The sequence below is a fragment of the Chaetomium fimeti genome (assembly GCF_033439085.1).
Source record: "Chaetomium fimeti strain CBS 168.71 chromosome Unknown B0H64scaffold_2, whole genome shotgun sequence".
NCBI lineage: Eukaryota > Fungi > Ascomycota > Sordariomycetes > Sordariales > Chaetomiaceae > Chaetomium > Chaetomium fimeti.
The window spans coordinates 1582971-1597798 of NW_026944330.1; the positions used below are offsets into that span (position 1 = coordinate 1582971).

Consider the following 14828-nt stretch of genomic DNA (forward strand, 5'->3'; position numbering starts at 1 on the left):
CTATCCATTCATTCAACGCACCCATACCCATGTAAATGCTCATGATACTCGTCAATAGTCAGTTGGTAGCATGTTCCAGCTCCAAACCCGTCCCTCAGGACATGCCCATCCCCAGAGCCTTCATCCCTGGCCGACGCAAGCCCCGCCCGGCTTTCCCACCGCGACTCCTCTCCCGGTCGGGGTATCCCAATGTGCTGGCAATTTCACCTAGCGGGTCAGTAAGCCCAGAGTTCGACATGTCCCCAACCATGCGGAAACCGTCCGCGTCATTGAAAACGGCCGCGTACAGCTCCCCAACGGCTACCGTCATGGCCTCGATTGCCTTGGCGCGCTCGGCATCCCCGTTCGACTCGATCTCGACGGTGCCGCTGTGCTCGTCGATGCGGCCCTGCACCCGGCCGTCAACGATCAGATAGCTCACGATGTCCTGGGCCTCGGGCTCGCTGATGCGCAGACGGTCGGCAATCCAAGAGAGGCGCATGCGGGTATAAGGTGCGATGAGCTTGAGCACGCCCTTGGTGCGCATGTTGCGGGTTACCTCGTCGATGTTCTCAGCGATGAAGGGATCGGCGAGCAGGTCCGTGTTCTTTTGCAGCACGTCCTCGTACTTGAAGATGTCGTCGCGCTGGTACGCGTCGACGAGCTCCGTCATGGCTGCGATGCGCGGGTCGTTTTTGTAGGGTTTGGTCTCCTGGCTGTCGAACGGGTTGATGTTCGACTTCATGAGCATGGTGACGAGGAGCAGGTACTTGAGCACTTGGATCCGCCGCAGGTCGCCCGCTTCGTCATAGTTTCGGAAGGATTCGAAGAAATCGATCTGGGCAGAGTTCCAATTCTCCTCGCTCATGTGCATCTTGCCGCCGCACTCGCGGATCACACCCTGGATCTTGGGGTGTGGCACGGCCGAGCGCACCTTCAGCGCTTTCTGGTAAAGGGTCTTCAGCTGGTTGTTGTTTCTTGTCTCGGAATACATTTGGATTTCGAGAGCGTAGATTTCGAGCGAATAGGTGCCCTTGCTAGGGTCGTCGGTGCCGTCCTGCCTCTTGCACACCTTGTGGAGTTCCCGAAGCTTCCGCCCGACGGCATGGTAGTCCTTACGGTCGAGGAGAAGTTTGGCTAATTTGATGTTGGTTTTGAGCCATAACCGTTCGTTGTTGGTGCTCTGGAAACATTGCAATGTGAGCGAGTAGAACTGCTCGATGCATTGCACTGCCGCCGGGTTGTCGGCACCCTTTTCGATGAAGTTGAGCATGTTGTCGATCGACTTTTCCGAGTAGTTCCTGGTCACGGCGGACTTGACGTATGTAAGGAGCTCCCGGTAGTGCTCGGTGGCCTACAACTGGTCAGATCCCAGGTTCAACCTCGGCTTTCCCGCGTTTACCGACCTTTTCGTATCGCTGCAACTTGAACTCGAGTTTGATGGCTTGTTTGAGAGCCTTGAAGCCCCATTCACCCTTTTCCGGCTCTAATGCCGGTATGCCTAAAAACTCTTCTACCGCGTCCTCCGGGTCGGATGTCTTGGTCTGCTTCGCATTGTAGTACTTGTTCTCGATGTCGACGTCACCGCTGTCCTCCTCCTCCTCGTCTTCGTACTCGAAGTCGTACTCCTCATCGGAGGCTTGCATAAAGTCGTCGTCAGACATGATGGATATGGCAAGTTACAAGCTTGCCGGCGGCGTGCGTTGTGAAGGAACGGTAGGATTGGAATTCGCGGATGTTGCTTGTGATTTGTTTGTTGAAGTCCCGGAGGGGTATCCAGGCAGGCACACAGTGATAAGGCTGAATGAGCCAAGGCGACCGGAGGAGCTGTGTGGGGTGGTCCTTATCGATTGGCTGCAGCTCCAGAGCTTTGCGGGGACATACAATGCCAAGGCAAAGGGGTATTCCGATAGATGCATTCCGTGGGTTAACACTCCAAATTAGTATTCTTTGTGAGGCTGGGAAAGGCTTCATAACAGAGTAATTCGCCTTGAAATAATATGACATATGATATCGATATTAACATTAGTAATTTCCATGGTCATGCCTTCTATTCTGCGTCTCTTGACATGATCCCTTGCAAATGGAACGCAGTCAAGTCCTCTCTCTGGTGGTTATGCAGTAAACGGATACCGGTAAAAGTGGAACAATGAACCCCCTGCAGCCAAGCCGCCCAAAATTTGGTCATCAAGGTCCTGGTCGCCACTCGCGTCGCAAGACAACAGACTCACGCCCCATCACCGAAATCAATACAACAAAACAAGAACAAAGCGCACACACAGCGCACCTCGAGCTTATACACGCCTACAAGGCAATCGGCACATTTGCCTTCAGAACAACCTCCTCCGCCCGCCTGAAATTCGCGCTGCACCGGCAGCACCAACACCGCCAAGATGGGTTCAGGCGACTTGAATATGAAGAAGAGCTGGCATCCCCAACGATCAGGGAATGTCGCGGCAACACACAAGGCCGAGGCCGAAGCAATCGCCGAACGGAAGAAGCTACAGCAGCGTCTACAGGAGATTGAGGAGGAGCGGAAGAAGGAGGAAATTCAGAAGGCGCTCGAAGCCGCCGGCGGGAAGCCCAGGCTACAGCGGGTGGAATGGATGTACTCTGGTCCGACCGACGGCCAAGCGGGCGACGCGGCCGAAAACGAATCCTACCTTCTCGGCAAACGGCGAATCGACAAGCTCCTCCAGGACAACGACGTCAAGAAGTTGTCGAAGCAACCGAGCCAAGATGCCCTCGAAGCGGCGCCGGTTGCCGCTCTTGCTAACCCCCGGGATGTAGCGACAAAGATCAGGGAAGATCCCTTGCTCGCGATCAAGCGGCAAGAGCAGCAGGCGTACGAGGCAATGATGAACGACCCTATTCGGAGGCGGCAGCTACTAGCATCGATGGGCATCGATGATGCACAGGACAAGGCCAAGCGGAAAGAGGAGAGACGGCACAAGCACCGCCACTCACACCGATCGCGCCGTCACCATGATGACCGAGACGGAGAGAGACACTCTCGCCGGCGCAGGTCAGACTCGAGGGATAGGTCACGGAGTCCAAGGAGATACGATTCAGAGGAGGAGGACCGGCGGAGGAGGAGAAGAGACTCTCGTGATCGGAAGCGGGACAGGTCGGGGTCTGCGGACTCACGAGATAGGAGAGACAGGCGAGATAGGCGTGGCGATCGGGAACGGAGAAGCAGCCGGGATAGGAGGGATAGGCGGAGCAGGAGTCAGGAAAATGGGCATCGAGATGGTCGGTCTAGGGCGGAATCCCGATCGCCATCCCCAGCGCCGCACCGGAGGGAGTATTCCCCACACAACGACGACCGGAGAAGAAGAGGCCAATCGTCAGAACGCCCCGAGCCATCGCGAAGACACAACGAGGATGGCAACGGGTTCCGCAACGGCGGCTCCCACGACTCGCGCCGGAACCGCGACAACCGTCGCGACCGCCCTCCACCGAGACAAGCCGACCGCCCGCCACGGAACGCCGACGCAAACAGCGACAAAGCCGCGGAGGAGCGTGCGCGCAAGCTCGCTGCCATGCAGGAAGCCGCCACGGACCTCGACAAGGACCGCGAGCACCGGCTCGCCCTCTTGGCAGAACAGGAGCGGGCGGCGCAGGAGACGGACGACCGAGTGCGGCAGCGCAACAAGCGGTTCGGCGGCGACGCGGGGTTCATGAATCAGCTCCACAGCAGGGCGGCCGAGTTGAAGGTGGCGGATCGCGTGGGCAAGCGGTAGGGCCGGACCGCGGGGCTTGGGATAAGACGGATGGTCTCATGTCGGTCGACGGATACGAGCTGTGGTGCGGACAACATGGGTTTCGGGTCTCGAGACCGCAGACCCTGGGCGTACGGTCTGTACGTCCGTATTACGGAACCTTATCCCCGGGTGTGACATTGTTTCTGCTGTAAAAACCGGGACTGAGAGCGTATTTTGCCGTTTCGGGACGTTCTAGCCTTGAATCCGGAACTCTGGGAAACTTTGATCGCCTGGTGTGCAGTGCAGATCAACAGCGAGATCTTGAAGTGCGAACTTGGACGTGGGTTGGTTGGTGAGCGCGGTGTTGCATTCGGCTGCGCGCGTTACGAATACTTGTACCAATCTTGGCTCATCGAGATGGTCTCGAGGTGGTGTCGAAGGCTTTCTCAAAACTCGTATTATAAAAACATGTGTAATAACACATCAGAACCTATCCAACAACTTCAATAGCATGACATGATGTGATATACTTTCCTGCCCCTGACGAAAGACGAGATGGTCGTCCACGGGCATGAAGAGAAGACGTGTTTCTGTTGTATTACTGATACATAGGTTGCAGAAGTTGGTGGGCCCGTCCCCCTCAACTTGCAGAAACGCCCCACTGTCACTTCCCCATTTTCTTCTCGAGCGGCTGTGAACCAAGCCCAGCCCCAAAAAGCCACCAATCCTTGCAGGCGACACCCAGCTGGTCCAGAGATGGCCTGTGGGCCCCTTGTCTGATGCCAGTCCAGCGTCACTGGTGCGCTCTAACCTTGCTGACTTCATCTCCGGCTTCAATTTCGCCAGATTCGGTTCTCTCCCTTTCGTCCTTTCGCTCCTTCGTTTGACTTGCCCATTTTACACGAGTCGCGCATTCTTGTGCCACACGTTCCCTTTATTCTGCGGCAGCCTGAAGCACTTTTTCTTGCACGGCGCCTGCTCCTTCTGGATCTGATCCCACGCCCGCCCGTTTCTAGACTGTGCTTACGTTGAGTTGAACCCGAGGTCGACTTGCGATTACTACCTGCGCACTTAGTACCTCCGTCATTGCCCTGCGCCTTCTGACGCCGCCTCGCCCTCACCTCGCTCGCTAAAGACCCATCTATCCTTTTTTAACCTTCCGCCGACCGTGCCCCCCGCTCCACGCATTCAATCCGGGTCCAAAATCCACCAAGCACAGGAGGAACGGAACCACAAATCGCTTCCCTCAATTACCACATACCATCGCTTGATCGCCACGACCACAGCTGCAACCACAGCCGCAATCGCGGCCGCAACCATCGAACACGGTTAAAACTTCATATCTCACAACTCGCAACAATGCCTTGTGGTATCGGGGGTTCCAAGACAGTCCAGCGCAAGCTTGTCTTGCTGTAAGTTCACTTGATCGATCGGTTGCGTTGGGATGGGGAACGGGGGCGTTTCATGCGCGCGACGACGAGCTAACACCCCTCGTTTAGAGGCGACGGTGCCTGCGGGAAAACCTCGTTACTAAACGTCTTCACGCGAGGGTGAGTTCGATGCCGATGCATGACGTAGCCCGAGATTGTCGTTACTAACACCGCACAGCTACTTCCCCACAGTCTACGAACCGACAGTGTTTGAGAACTACGTCCATGGTGCGTCCAGTTTTGCGGGGTCCGGGTCTCGGTGTGAGTAGCGGCTGACTGGTTCGTTTATACAGACATCTTTGTCGACAGCGTCCATATCGAACTGTCGCTATGGGATACAGCCGGGCAAGAAGAGTTCGACAGGTTACGGAGCCTGTCATATGGTGAGCATGCGGCATACTCTTTCCGGTCACAGCCCTGGGGGGTAAACTGACAGAACGCAGACGATACCGACCTGATTATGCTTTGCTACTCGGTGGATAGCAAGGACTCACTCGAGAACGTCGAGAGCAAATGGGTAGGCGAAATCGCCGACAACTGCCCAGGCGTCAAGCTTGTTCTGGTAGCACTCAAGTGCGACCTGCGAGAGGCGGCAGACGAGGACGAGGCTGGCAACGGGGCAGCCAACCCCCGGGAGAAGAAGCCGATGATCAGCTACGACCAGGGGCTCGAAGTGGCCCGCCGCATCCACGCGCTCCGGTACCTCGAGTGCTCGGCTATGCGGAATAGGGGAGTCAACGAGGCTTTCACGGAAGCCGCCCGCGTTGCCCTATCAGTGAGGAAGGAGCGTGATGATTCCAAGTGCGTCATCATGTAGCGGCGAGACAGTCTCTGACGATTTCGATACCCCGTTCGAACCACCCTTGGGACGCACACGAACACGGACCCGCCGGCGGATGATGCCTGCCTTCACGGCCTGGCTAACTCGTCGGCATCACCAAACTAACACCGGGCACCACAGTCCCGCGGCATCACTTTCGCCGAATTCACTTTTTGATATCACCTTTCAAGGGTTTTTCGTGACCAGCTTTACGAGACGGGTTGGGTTACCATTCAGCGGTTCTGAGCTGTACATATTTTGACCGATTTTTCTTTGCGGCGGCCCCGTTACAACCGTGTCCCCGATCCGTCACGGAACACGAGTCTGCTGTTGACGCAATCCCCAGCGCCTACGCGGTTGCAGGATCTTGAGGAAGATGCCGTGCCGATGCGGTTCTGCTTTTTGGGGATTGTTGATTATTGATCAGGCGCAATCGACGGGACGGACACCCAGCCATTGGAAGGGGCGCTAGCCTTCGGGCGGCTGCGGACTACAATGGTGGGGTGTGTTGGCGGTTTGCGTCCTTATTTTTTGTTGTACAAGAGTTTTAATTTCGACGACTTAGCCAGTGCCGGCGGCGTTCTGTTATCCTTTACCATCCTCTCAGAAGTAGCAAGAATCAAGAATCATGACGGGAATCGGATTCCCAACTGGCCTCTTTGTATCTTGGGAGCAGCCGACGTTGAGAGAAGCAGCAACCGAGTCCTCCCTTGTCTGTGAAGTGACCTATCGGCTCGGGAGCAGCTGAGACATTTATTTATTTCTCTACACAGTATGCATCCGAGAGACAAAACCGACCATACGCCGAGAAACCCGAGTCCGGAGAAGCATCAGATATACAATGCCTTGCACCGTCGACGTTGATAAGCCCATGGCTCACCATTCGTCGCCGGGCATCTGGTTGAGGATCTCCGGACTCGCGAATTAACCCCGCGGAATCCCGACGCTCGAGTCTCGGCCAGGCAGGGTGGGGTGGCGATTAGCTGATAAGCCGCACCCAGACCCCGTGAAATGGCGTCAGCGGGCGCTAACTGTGCTGAGAAAGAATTTGGTGTAAGTGGAAAATGGCAGGCTCTGGTTGGCCCAACTGCCCCTGTTTTGCGTGTTGAAACTCGAGCTCTGATAAAGACGGACTCGAACATGCCACCACGCGGGAAAAAAAAGAATATCAGCGGAGATGTGGGTATCGTGTTCTCGAGGGCTTTGGAAGAGTCATGGGGTGAGGTATATAGATTATTCATCGTGTCTTCAAAGGTTAAATTTCTCACCCCAGTGCCATTCATCCCATGTTTTCCTTTCTCATCTTCAATCCATCTATCCGTTCATCCACTCTCTCTCCACGCTCATGAGGTGACCCAGTGGGATATATTATTAACACCAATTTCGACCACAACCACCATTCACAAAAACAATGGCATCTTTATCATCACAACCACACACAATGACACCTCGGCCATCCCCAACCGCCCTCTTGACAGCCCAACACTGCACGAGTCATGTCCACCTCATCATCGGCTCGAACCCTCTGGCCGCAGCACGCGCTTCCTCCTCCCTCGCAGCGGGCGCAAAACCAATCCTCATCTCACCCTTACCATCATCCTCCCCTTTACCACAAGAGGATAACCAAGAACAACAACCCCAACCTCAACCTCAACAACAACTCCACTACAGCCTAACCGCCCTCATAACCTCCGGCGCCCTCTCCCACATCGCCCGAGACTTCCAACCCTCCGACCTCTTCACCCACGGCCGTCCCGAAGTCGACCACGTCGTCGACGCCGTCTTCATCACCACCCCACCCTCCGCCAGCACCACCACCAGCACCACCACCCCTCCTCCCTCCCTAGACAACCCCCCCACAACCACAACCACAACAACCACCACCACCACCACCCCCACCCCCCCAAACCCAACCACAATCTCCACCCTCTGCAAACGCAACCGCATCCCCATCAACGCCGTCGACTCCCCCAACCTCAGCTCCTTCAGCCTGCTGAGCGTGCACGCCGACGGGCCCCTGCAGATCGGCGTCACTACCAACGGGCGCGGCTGCAAGCTGGCGGGCCGCATCCGCAGGGAGGTGGCGGCGGGCTTGCCGGTGGGGCTGGGGGATGCGGTGGAGAGGTTGGGGGGGTTGCGGAGAAGGTTGGTGCAGCTGCAGGGGGGGCAGTTGGGGAAGAAGGGGTTGGTGGGTGAAAGGGGGGAGGGTGAAAGGGTGGTGGTGGGTAAAGGGGGGGAGGGGGTGCAAGGGGTGGTGGTGGATGAGGGAAGTGATGACTCGGTGGATCAGCCGGCGGGGTTGAATCGGTTGGTGCTGGAGGGGGATGCGGAGGCGGCGAGGACGAGAAGGATGAGGTGGCTGGCGCAGATGTGTGAGTATTGGCCGCTGAGGAGGTTGGCCGAGGTCAGTGATGAGGATGTGGAGGCGATTCTGAAGTCGTACCCCGGCGGTTCCGAGGGGACGGGGGGTGGGCCGGTTAAGCTGAACGGGGGGAGGGTGCCGCCCGGGCGGGTTATTCTTGCTGGCAGCGGACCTGGGCACCCGGATCTGCTCACCCGCGCTACGTACAAGGCGATCCAGACGGCCGACCTTATTCTGGCGGACAAGCTCGTGCCTGCAGGCGTGATGGACCTCATCCCGCGGCGCACGCCCGTCTCCATCGCGCGCAAGTTCCCCGGCAACGCGGACCGCGCACAAGAAGAATTCCTCCTGCAGGCGCTTGACGGCGTGCGCGCCGGGAGAACGGTCGTCCGCCTCAAGCAGGGCGACCCCTACATCTACGGCCGCGGCGGGGAGGAGCTCGCCTTCTTCCGCGAGCATGGGCTGGGCGACCGCGTGGTTGTCCTTCCGGGCATCACCAGCAGCCTCAGCGCGCCGCTGTTCGCGGGGATCCCGCCGACGCAGCGGGACGTGGCGGATCAGGTCTTGGTGTGCACAGGGACAGGCAAGGCGGGCAAGGCGCCGCAGCCGCCTGAGTTTGTGGAGAGCAGGACGGTGGTGTTTCTTATGGCGCTGCATCGCATTGGCGGGTTGGTGGCCGAGTTGACGGCGTATACCGCGGAGGAGCAGGGGGCCGACCAGGAAGGGGAAACAGAGTCACCGGAGCGGCAAGAACGGAAGAGGAGGGCGCTCTGGCCGCTCAACACGCCCTGTGCCGTCATCGAGCGGGCGAGCTGCCCGGACCAACGCGTCATCAGGACGACGCTGAGGTTTGTGGTTGAGGCCATCGAGCAGGAGGGGAGTCGACCGCCCGGGTTGCTGGTTGTGGGTCGTGCTTGTGAGGCGTTGTACACACCGGAGAAGGGACGGTCATGGGCTGTCGAGGATGGGTTTAAGGGGATAGATCTGGATGTAGAGGGCAGCTTTGCGGCTGGCGGGTTTGGGATTGCAGGAATGGCGTAAATTGGTGGGAATTGTTTGCTAGATACATGTACATATGGAACTGGTGTTAGGAATGTTTGCCCAAAAGGCCCCTATTTCCATGGCCGAGTTATCTTCGAAACACTTGCTCAATGTAGCAGGTAATGGAACATGTAATAACTCCCAGAACTATCTCAGACGCGCGGCTTGGGGTATGACCGGAACACTGACATTAGGATTACCATACCGCCCGGCCCCGTTCTATCATCTACACCTGCAGGAGCACACCTTGCTTCCGGAGTCCGCCAGGTGAAGGCCGCAGGAAAGCAGAACCGAACACACCTAGAAAACGAGGTGCTATTACTAGATATTGAAATGATATGCTCGTCTATGTGGTCTTCTACTCCCATTAAACCCTCCAACGAACGCAATCTCAACCAGGAAAAATGCTCACTCTCCCCGACGTCCGCAATGAAGGAGCAGCCAAAGCCAATAAATATTCTCATCCCCCCTCCCCCCCCCCTCTCCCTGCAATTTACCACCTACCACCCCATCATCACCACACCCCTCGTTATGTCCCGCTGTCAATCTGATCAACAATGTTATACTTGGACCACATATCCCATGCCCGACAGTTCTTCTCCACGTCGTGCGGGATATGCATGCGCTCGACCTTGTCAGGCTCGATAATCAGCGACGCGAGGAAGCCGCCGGACGCGTGCCAGGCGATGTGGCAGTGGAAGGCCCAGATGCCTGTGGCTTTGTCAGTAAAAGCATCATCACAGCTACGAAACGGAATGCGGGCGTCTACGTGGGAGGCGTAAAGGATGGGGATGGGGCCGGGGCGGGGGAGGTGGGGCGGTGGTGGTGGTGATGGGCGGGGAGGAAAGACTACAAGGGACCGTGAACATACCTGGCGCACCGTCGATCTGGATGACGAGATGACCGTTGCCGCGCACGAGGTGGACGTCGCGTCTGTGGGGGTTGGACGGGCGGACGATGGTGCCGTCCCAGGCGCCCGGGCCCTCGTGCAGGACGAAGAAGTTGTGGCCGTGGAGATGCATGGGGTGGCTGCGTGCGGGAGTTCGGTTAGGATTTCTGTGTTAAAAGGAAGGTGGGGATTGGGGGCATGGGGAACGCACGAAACGGGGCCTTTGTTGTTGACGATGATGCGGATCGATGTGTGCTTGCGGTAGTTGACGACGTTCCACTCGGCCGGGTAGGTGAAGTTGCCGTCGTTGGCGAGCAGGAGGACCGGGTTGTTGTAGTCGGTGCGCATCGATACGCCGTTGAACTTCCACAGCGTCACGTTGGAGGCGTTCTTGTAGAGCTCGATGTCCATGTTTTGTGTGAGGGTGGGTTTGGGCAGCGGGATCGGGTACAGCGGTTCGGTGATGCTGAGGTCCTCGTTGGCGCAGATGTCGGCGTTCGGGATGTTCCAGGCCTTGCTGGACGGCGTCTTGGACGTGTCGGCCCGGTCGTAGTAGACGGCCGCTATGGCGTTGGGCTGCCGCGATGGAGAGCATGTGGTTAGGCTGGACCGCATCCAGAAAGCCGAGTTGGGTTTGCCGACGTTGGCTGTGACGAGCACGTCTGCGCGCTGGCCAACACCTAGCGTGACTACCGAGGTGTTGTATGGCTTGACTGGCACAAAGTCCTCGGCGATGACCGTAAGCATGTGTTCGTCGATGGAGAAGCGCTGGACACCGTCGCCGCCTGTGTTAACTAGGCGCAGCCTGTGCCTCTTGCCCGTTTTGAACTTGAACTTAGAGATGCCGGCGTTGTTGGTGCATGGAGTCGTATCCCCCGGATCCACAGTCGAGCAGTCAAAGTTCATCTTGCCGCTGATTAGGTTATTGTCGGAGGTCACTTTGGGGCTGCCATTGGGAGCCAGCATTTCCTCAATGATATCGAAGTACTCCTTGTGATACCAATCTGTGCAATGTGAGCCCCTGGCGCTTACCGCACAACCTTCCTTGACCAACAAACTTACCACTGAGCAGGATTGGACCGAGGTCCACGTCGTACTTCTCTTGGCTAGGCCCGTGAACGACAATGGGGCCAAGGACGCCGCCGGAATATTGGGCCGAGTAGTGGGCATGGTACCAACTCGTGCCGTACAGGCTGGCAATGAACTCGTAAGTATAGCTTCTACTCGGCGGGACGGGGCACTGCGAGATGCCCGGGGCGCCGTCTTCCCAGGGTGTCTCGTGCTGCAGAAAGCCGTGCCAGTGAATGGATGTGCCCTCCTCTGGACCTGTGATGTTGTTGTGCACCTTCACGATGACCGTGTCGCCCCAGTTCGCCTCGATCAGAGGCCCAGGGAAAGCCCCGTTGACGAGAAGGACGTCCCGCAGGTACCCATCCGGGGCGACATACCCCCGGCTCACAGTGAACTCGTAGTGTCTGACTACCCCAGTCTTGGGATATTCAGTGTATGGGTTATTCCCCCAGTCGGTTAGCTTGCCCCATGGATACCCGTTTGGCAGTGGATTGTTTGTCAGGAATAGAGGCAAGGCGGGGGCTAATAGGGTCCCTAGGAGCGAAAGGCTATTAGGGTATGGTTAGGGGTCCGTTGATGCACAATGCAATGGGGTGATGGGCTCTCACCCGTTGGTATTTCTCTGTGTCAGAGTACTTGTTACTGTGTAAATGACTGTAAGGGCGTTATCGACGACGCTCTCGATGAGGCCGCGGAGTAGGCCCATGATGGGCAGCGAAGAGAAAGACAAGATATGTAACAGAAACCGCAACAACGAGCGAAGGACGAGTAGCGAACAGTAAACCCACTAGCGACAACAAGACAGACTTGCTCGGGCCTAGGGTGATACGGTGGGATATTTAACGGCTGATGGAAAGAGGGAAAGAAAAAGGGGGCGAGCGAAGATTCATGACGGTGATGGTTATGGGACGCCCCCCTGTCAACGCCACATGCCGTGAACGGCACACTGCAGAGCTGACAGTCAATGGTTAGCAAACAAGGCTGCCCCAAGCCGATCAACTCCGGGCAATTGCCAAGTTGGTGCAAGCCCCGTTGGCATATTAACTATGTTTCTGTCCACACCGGCCACGATGAAGAGGCGGCTAGGATATACACAGTACGGACGGTATATTTGGACCCAGCCCCAGTTATCGCCCAGACGCCCGTCACGTCGAGCCGACCCGTGGGAGCGCCAAGATCAGGGGCCAGATCCGGGCGGCTCGTGCCGGGACCAGTGGGCTGGTGTTGGGGTTCCCATGATCAACGGTCGACGTGAAGGCGATCCCTTGATGTAACAAGTGGTGGCTATGGTATAGCTGAGACCGAGAACGCCCATAGTGAAGCCGCTCGACCGTAAGACCGTGCCCGAGGCCTGAGCACCGGGTCGATCGTCATTGAAATGGCGATCGTAAAGAAAACAAAAGAAAGCCCGCGAGACCCGCGAGAAGCGGAGGTGTCGGACAGAGCCAAGGCCGAACTGTGACCGGTCTTGGTGTCAAATGATGAGGCCAAGGTCGGGTTTTGAGATCTTGAGAGACATCACCGTCAAGGACGGATACTTCGCTCTCGGGAAAAGGGGGGAGCAGAGGACTGTACAACGGCCAGGCGGTCTGTCAACCAGGAAGCCCCCGGATCGCGACTGTGGTGTCAAGGGATTTCAGCTGCTCAAAATGTTGTATCACCGCCCGGAATGGGAAGGAGAACGCGAGTCGCGAGGCGGAGAGGGAGCGTCCATTACACCGCGGGCCTGGAACCCATCGCGCCGCTCATCCGGTGCCGTGATATCACAGTCAAGGCAGCAGGGTTTCTTGTTTGGGTAACCTCGCGCCCCTGAACATGGATGGAGTCCTTGCTGAGGGCCACATGTTGCGTACGAAGTCCGGGATCAAGGCCGGAAGTGCGGCCTGCTTGGCGCGTCGGCCACATGCAACAAACCGACGCCACTAGAAGCCCCTTCATCCGTTATGGCCCACATCACGAGCGCCTGGGCCGCCAATTTCCGGGTTACGTCGCCGGAAGTTGATATCGCCAGCGTTAGAAGGGCGCCCGTTGCTTGGTCCGATTCTTGGGGTAGTTCTAGACAGCCGATCTTAACGAGTAAAGGATCGTCCGGCCATCGGTGATTTTTTGACGTATGTTCCGATAGGCCGAAAGGTGGCGTTGTTGTAGCACGTCAAACATTTCTTCCTCCAAGAATAAACGTGCCAAGGTGGGTTCCACGTCTTCGTATTTGATAGTGTAGGAACACCGCGGCGGGCGCGACTCCCCGGGGCCGAGGTGCTATAATCGACTCCAAGCAGTGGCCGAGTCTGCTTCCGGAAGTGCTATGACGTGTCCGGATGGACAGAGATCAAACCTAGCTGCACATAAGCTGCATAGTAATTGAGGACCTGCAGGTAGTGACGGCTAAGGGGCCAGGAGATGGCCAAAGGATGTATTAACACGACATGCTGCAGTTGGATATTTTCTGCCCCTCCCAAAACGCCGTCCCATTTCGCCCCGTGGGCAAACCGTATGTACATCACATATCAATTACATCGTCTTCCGCTGAATTGTTCATAATCCGGCCGCAAGCGTATGCCCTCCGCATGGGCGATGGTTTGGTGGCGGATTGATCAGTTGTTGCGCGGAGCCGATCGGTAGGGGCGGAAGGCATGTGAAGCCATGATGATGGGTCGCCGCTGGGCGCGGAGGTAGGCTTCTTGGATGATGGGCGAGGAGTCGGAGCGAATCACGCTTCCGATTGACATGAAAAAGCTGAGACAAAAGTTAGAAACAATGATTTAGGGACCTCGTCGACTCGGTAAGAACCGGCCATACCCGAATGTCGCGCCGGAGCCCAGCATGTACTGCCCTAGTGTCCTCATGATGCCGTTCGGGCCAGCGCCATATCTGAAGATGTTGACGGTTCCTACGTCGGGGTTAGACCAGCCGGGCTGTCTCCAATTCGAATCGCGGGGAGGGTCGCACCAAAGATGAAGCCGATGATGGTTCCGACAGCTGTGTTGAGGTCTCAGTCAGCTATTTCCAGAGCAGCGTGGGTTGGGGAATCCCGGAATCATGAAAGGATGAAGAAGCACGTACTGCCGCCCATCATAGCACCCATCTTGACTGCGACCGAGTTAGCAGTTGCCCGCAGTCCCTTCATCCCCTCCTCCTCTCCTCTTCCCCCTCCAACCTCCCCCTCTTCTCGTCCCCTCATTCCCTCATTCCCTTGACCCCTCCATTTATTCCCAGTTGTTAAACATACACTTGTCAAAGTTCGACGGCCCAACACCACCGGGGTGACTAGGAGGAGGCGGCATTGTTGCTGCAGATAGCGTTTGTTGAATTCGGCGGGGGTGATGTTTTTGGGTGGACACTCGGGATTGTGCTGTTGCTTGAACCAAAAATCAATGCGACAATGCGATGCAGCTTCGCTGCTCAATGCGGGAAGTTGCCGCGGGCAAAACGGGGACCTCGAACGCACGGTCCACGCTGGGGTTCCAGATCCCAGAATGGAAGCTCCTCCATATCACCAGACACTCGCACGGGACACTTTTCAGCTTTGTAG

At 57.2% G+C, this 14828-nt stretch overlaps 6 protein-coding genes across 6 annotated transcripts; 3 read left to right on the forward strand and 3 right to left on the reverse strand.

Moving 5' to 3' along the window:
- Window positions 1–94: 94 nt before the first annotated feature.
- Window positions 95–1643, reverse strand: B0H64DRAFT_318120 (PCI domain-containing protein; the record flags this gene model as incomplete). The annotated part of the gene is made up of 2 exons (XM_062800373.1): window positions 95–1333; window positions 1386–1643. 2 exons carry the CDS (start codon window positions 1641–1643, stop codon window positions 95–97), a joined length of 1497 nt encoding a protein of 498 aa, XP_062662154.1.
- A 557-nt stretch (window positions 1644–2200) lies between these two features.
- B0H64DRAFT_385726 (Pre-mRNA splicing factor-domain-containing protein) lies at window positions 2201–4221 on the forward strand. The gene has a single exon (XM_062803098.1). It carries the CDS (start codon window positions 2373–2375, stop codon window positions 3720–3722), a length of 1350 nt encoding a protein of 449 aa, XP_062662155.1. The 5' UTR covers window positions 2201–2372; the 3' UTR covers window positions 3723–4221.
- Window positions 4222–4806: 585 nt separating this feature from the next.
- On the forward strand, window positions 4807–6179 carry B0H64DRAFT_79873 (small GTPase superfamily). The gene is made up of 5 exons (XM_062808782.1): window positions 4807–5095; window positions 5183–5233; window positions 5292–5341; window positions 5407–5496; window positions 5557–6179. The coding sequence occupies exons 1-5, from the start codon at window positions 5043–5045 to the stop codon at window positions 5928–5930; spliced, it is 618 nt and encodes a 205-aa protein (XP_062662156.1). The 5' UTR covers window positions 4807–5042; the 3' UTR covers window positions 5931–6179.
- A 757-nt stretch (window positions 6180–6936) lies between these two features.
- Window positions 6937–9627, forward strand: B0H64DRAFT_336115 (tetrapyrrole methylase). Its single transcript, XM_062801143.1, has 2 exons — window positions 6937–8082; window positions 8224–9627. Exons 1-2 carry the CDS (start codon window positions 7345–7347, stop codon window positions 9334–9336), a joined length of 1851 nt encoding a protein of 616 aa, XP_062662157.1. The 5' UTR covers window positions 6937–7344; the 3' UTR covers window positions 9337–9627.
- Window positions 9628–9822: 195 nt separating this feature from the next.
- B0H64DRAFT_79916 (multicopper oxidase-domain-containing protein) lies at window positions 9823–12131 on the reverse strand. Its single transcript, XM_062808783.1, has 5 exons — window positions 11905–12131; window positions 11288–11844; window positions 10437–11229; window positions 10208–10365; window positions 9823–10047 (listed from the first exon to the last, which is right to left on the reverse strand). Exons 1-5 carry the CDS (start codon window positions 12000–12002, stop codon window positions 9866–9868), a joined length of 1788 nt encoding a protein of 595 aa, XP_062662158.1. The 5' UTR covers window positions 12003–12131; the 3' UTR covers window positions 9823–9865.
- Window positions 12132–13890: 1759 nt separating this feature from the next.
- Window positions 13891–14580, reverse strand: B0H64DRAFT_371103 (reactive mitochondrial oxygen species modulator 1-domain-containing protein; the record flags this gene model as incomplete). Its single annotated transcript, XM_062802130.1, has 5 exons — window positions 13891–14032; window positions 14096–14186; window positions 14246–14275; window positions 14360–14386; window positions 14526–14580. The coding sequence occupies 5 exons, from the start codon at window positions 14578–14580 to the stop codon at window positions 13891–13893; spliced, it is 345 nt and encodes a 114-aa protein (XP_062662159.1).
- Window positions 14581–14828: the final 248 nt, after the last annotated feature.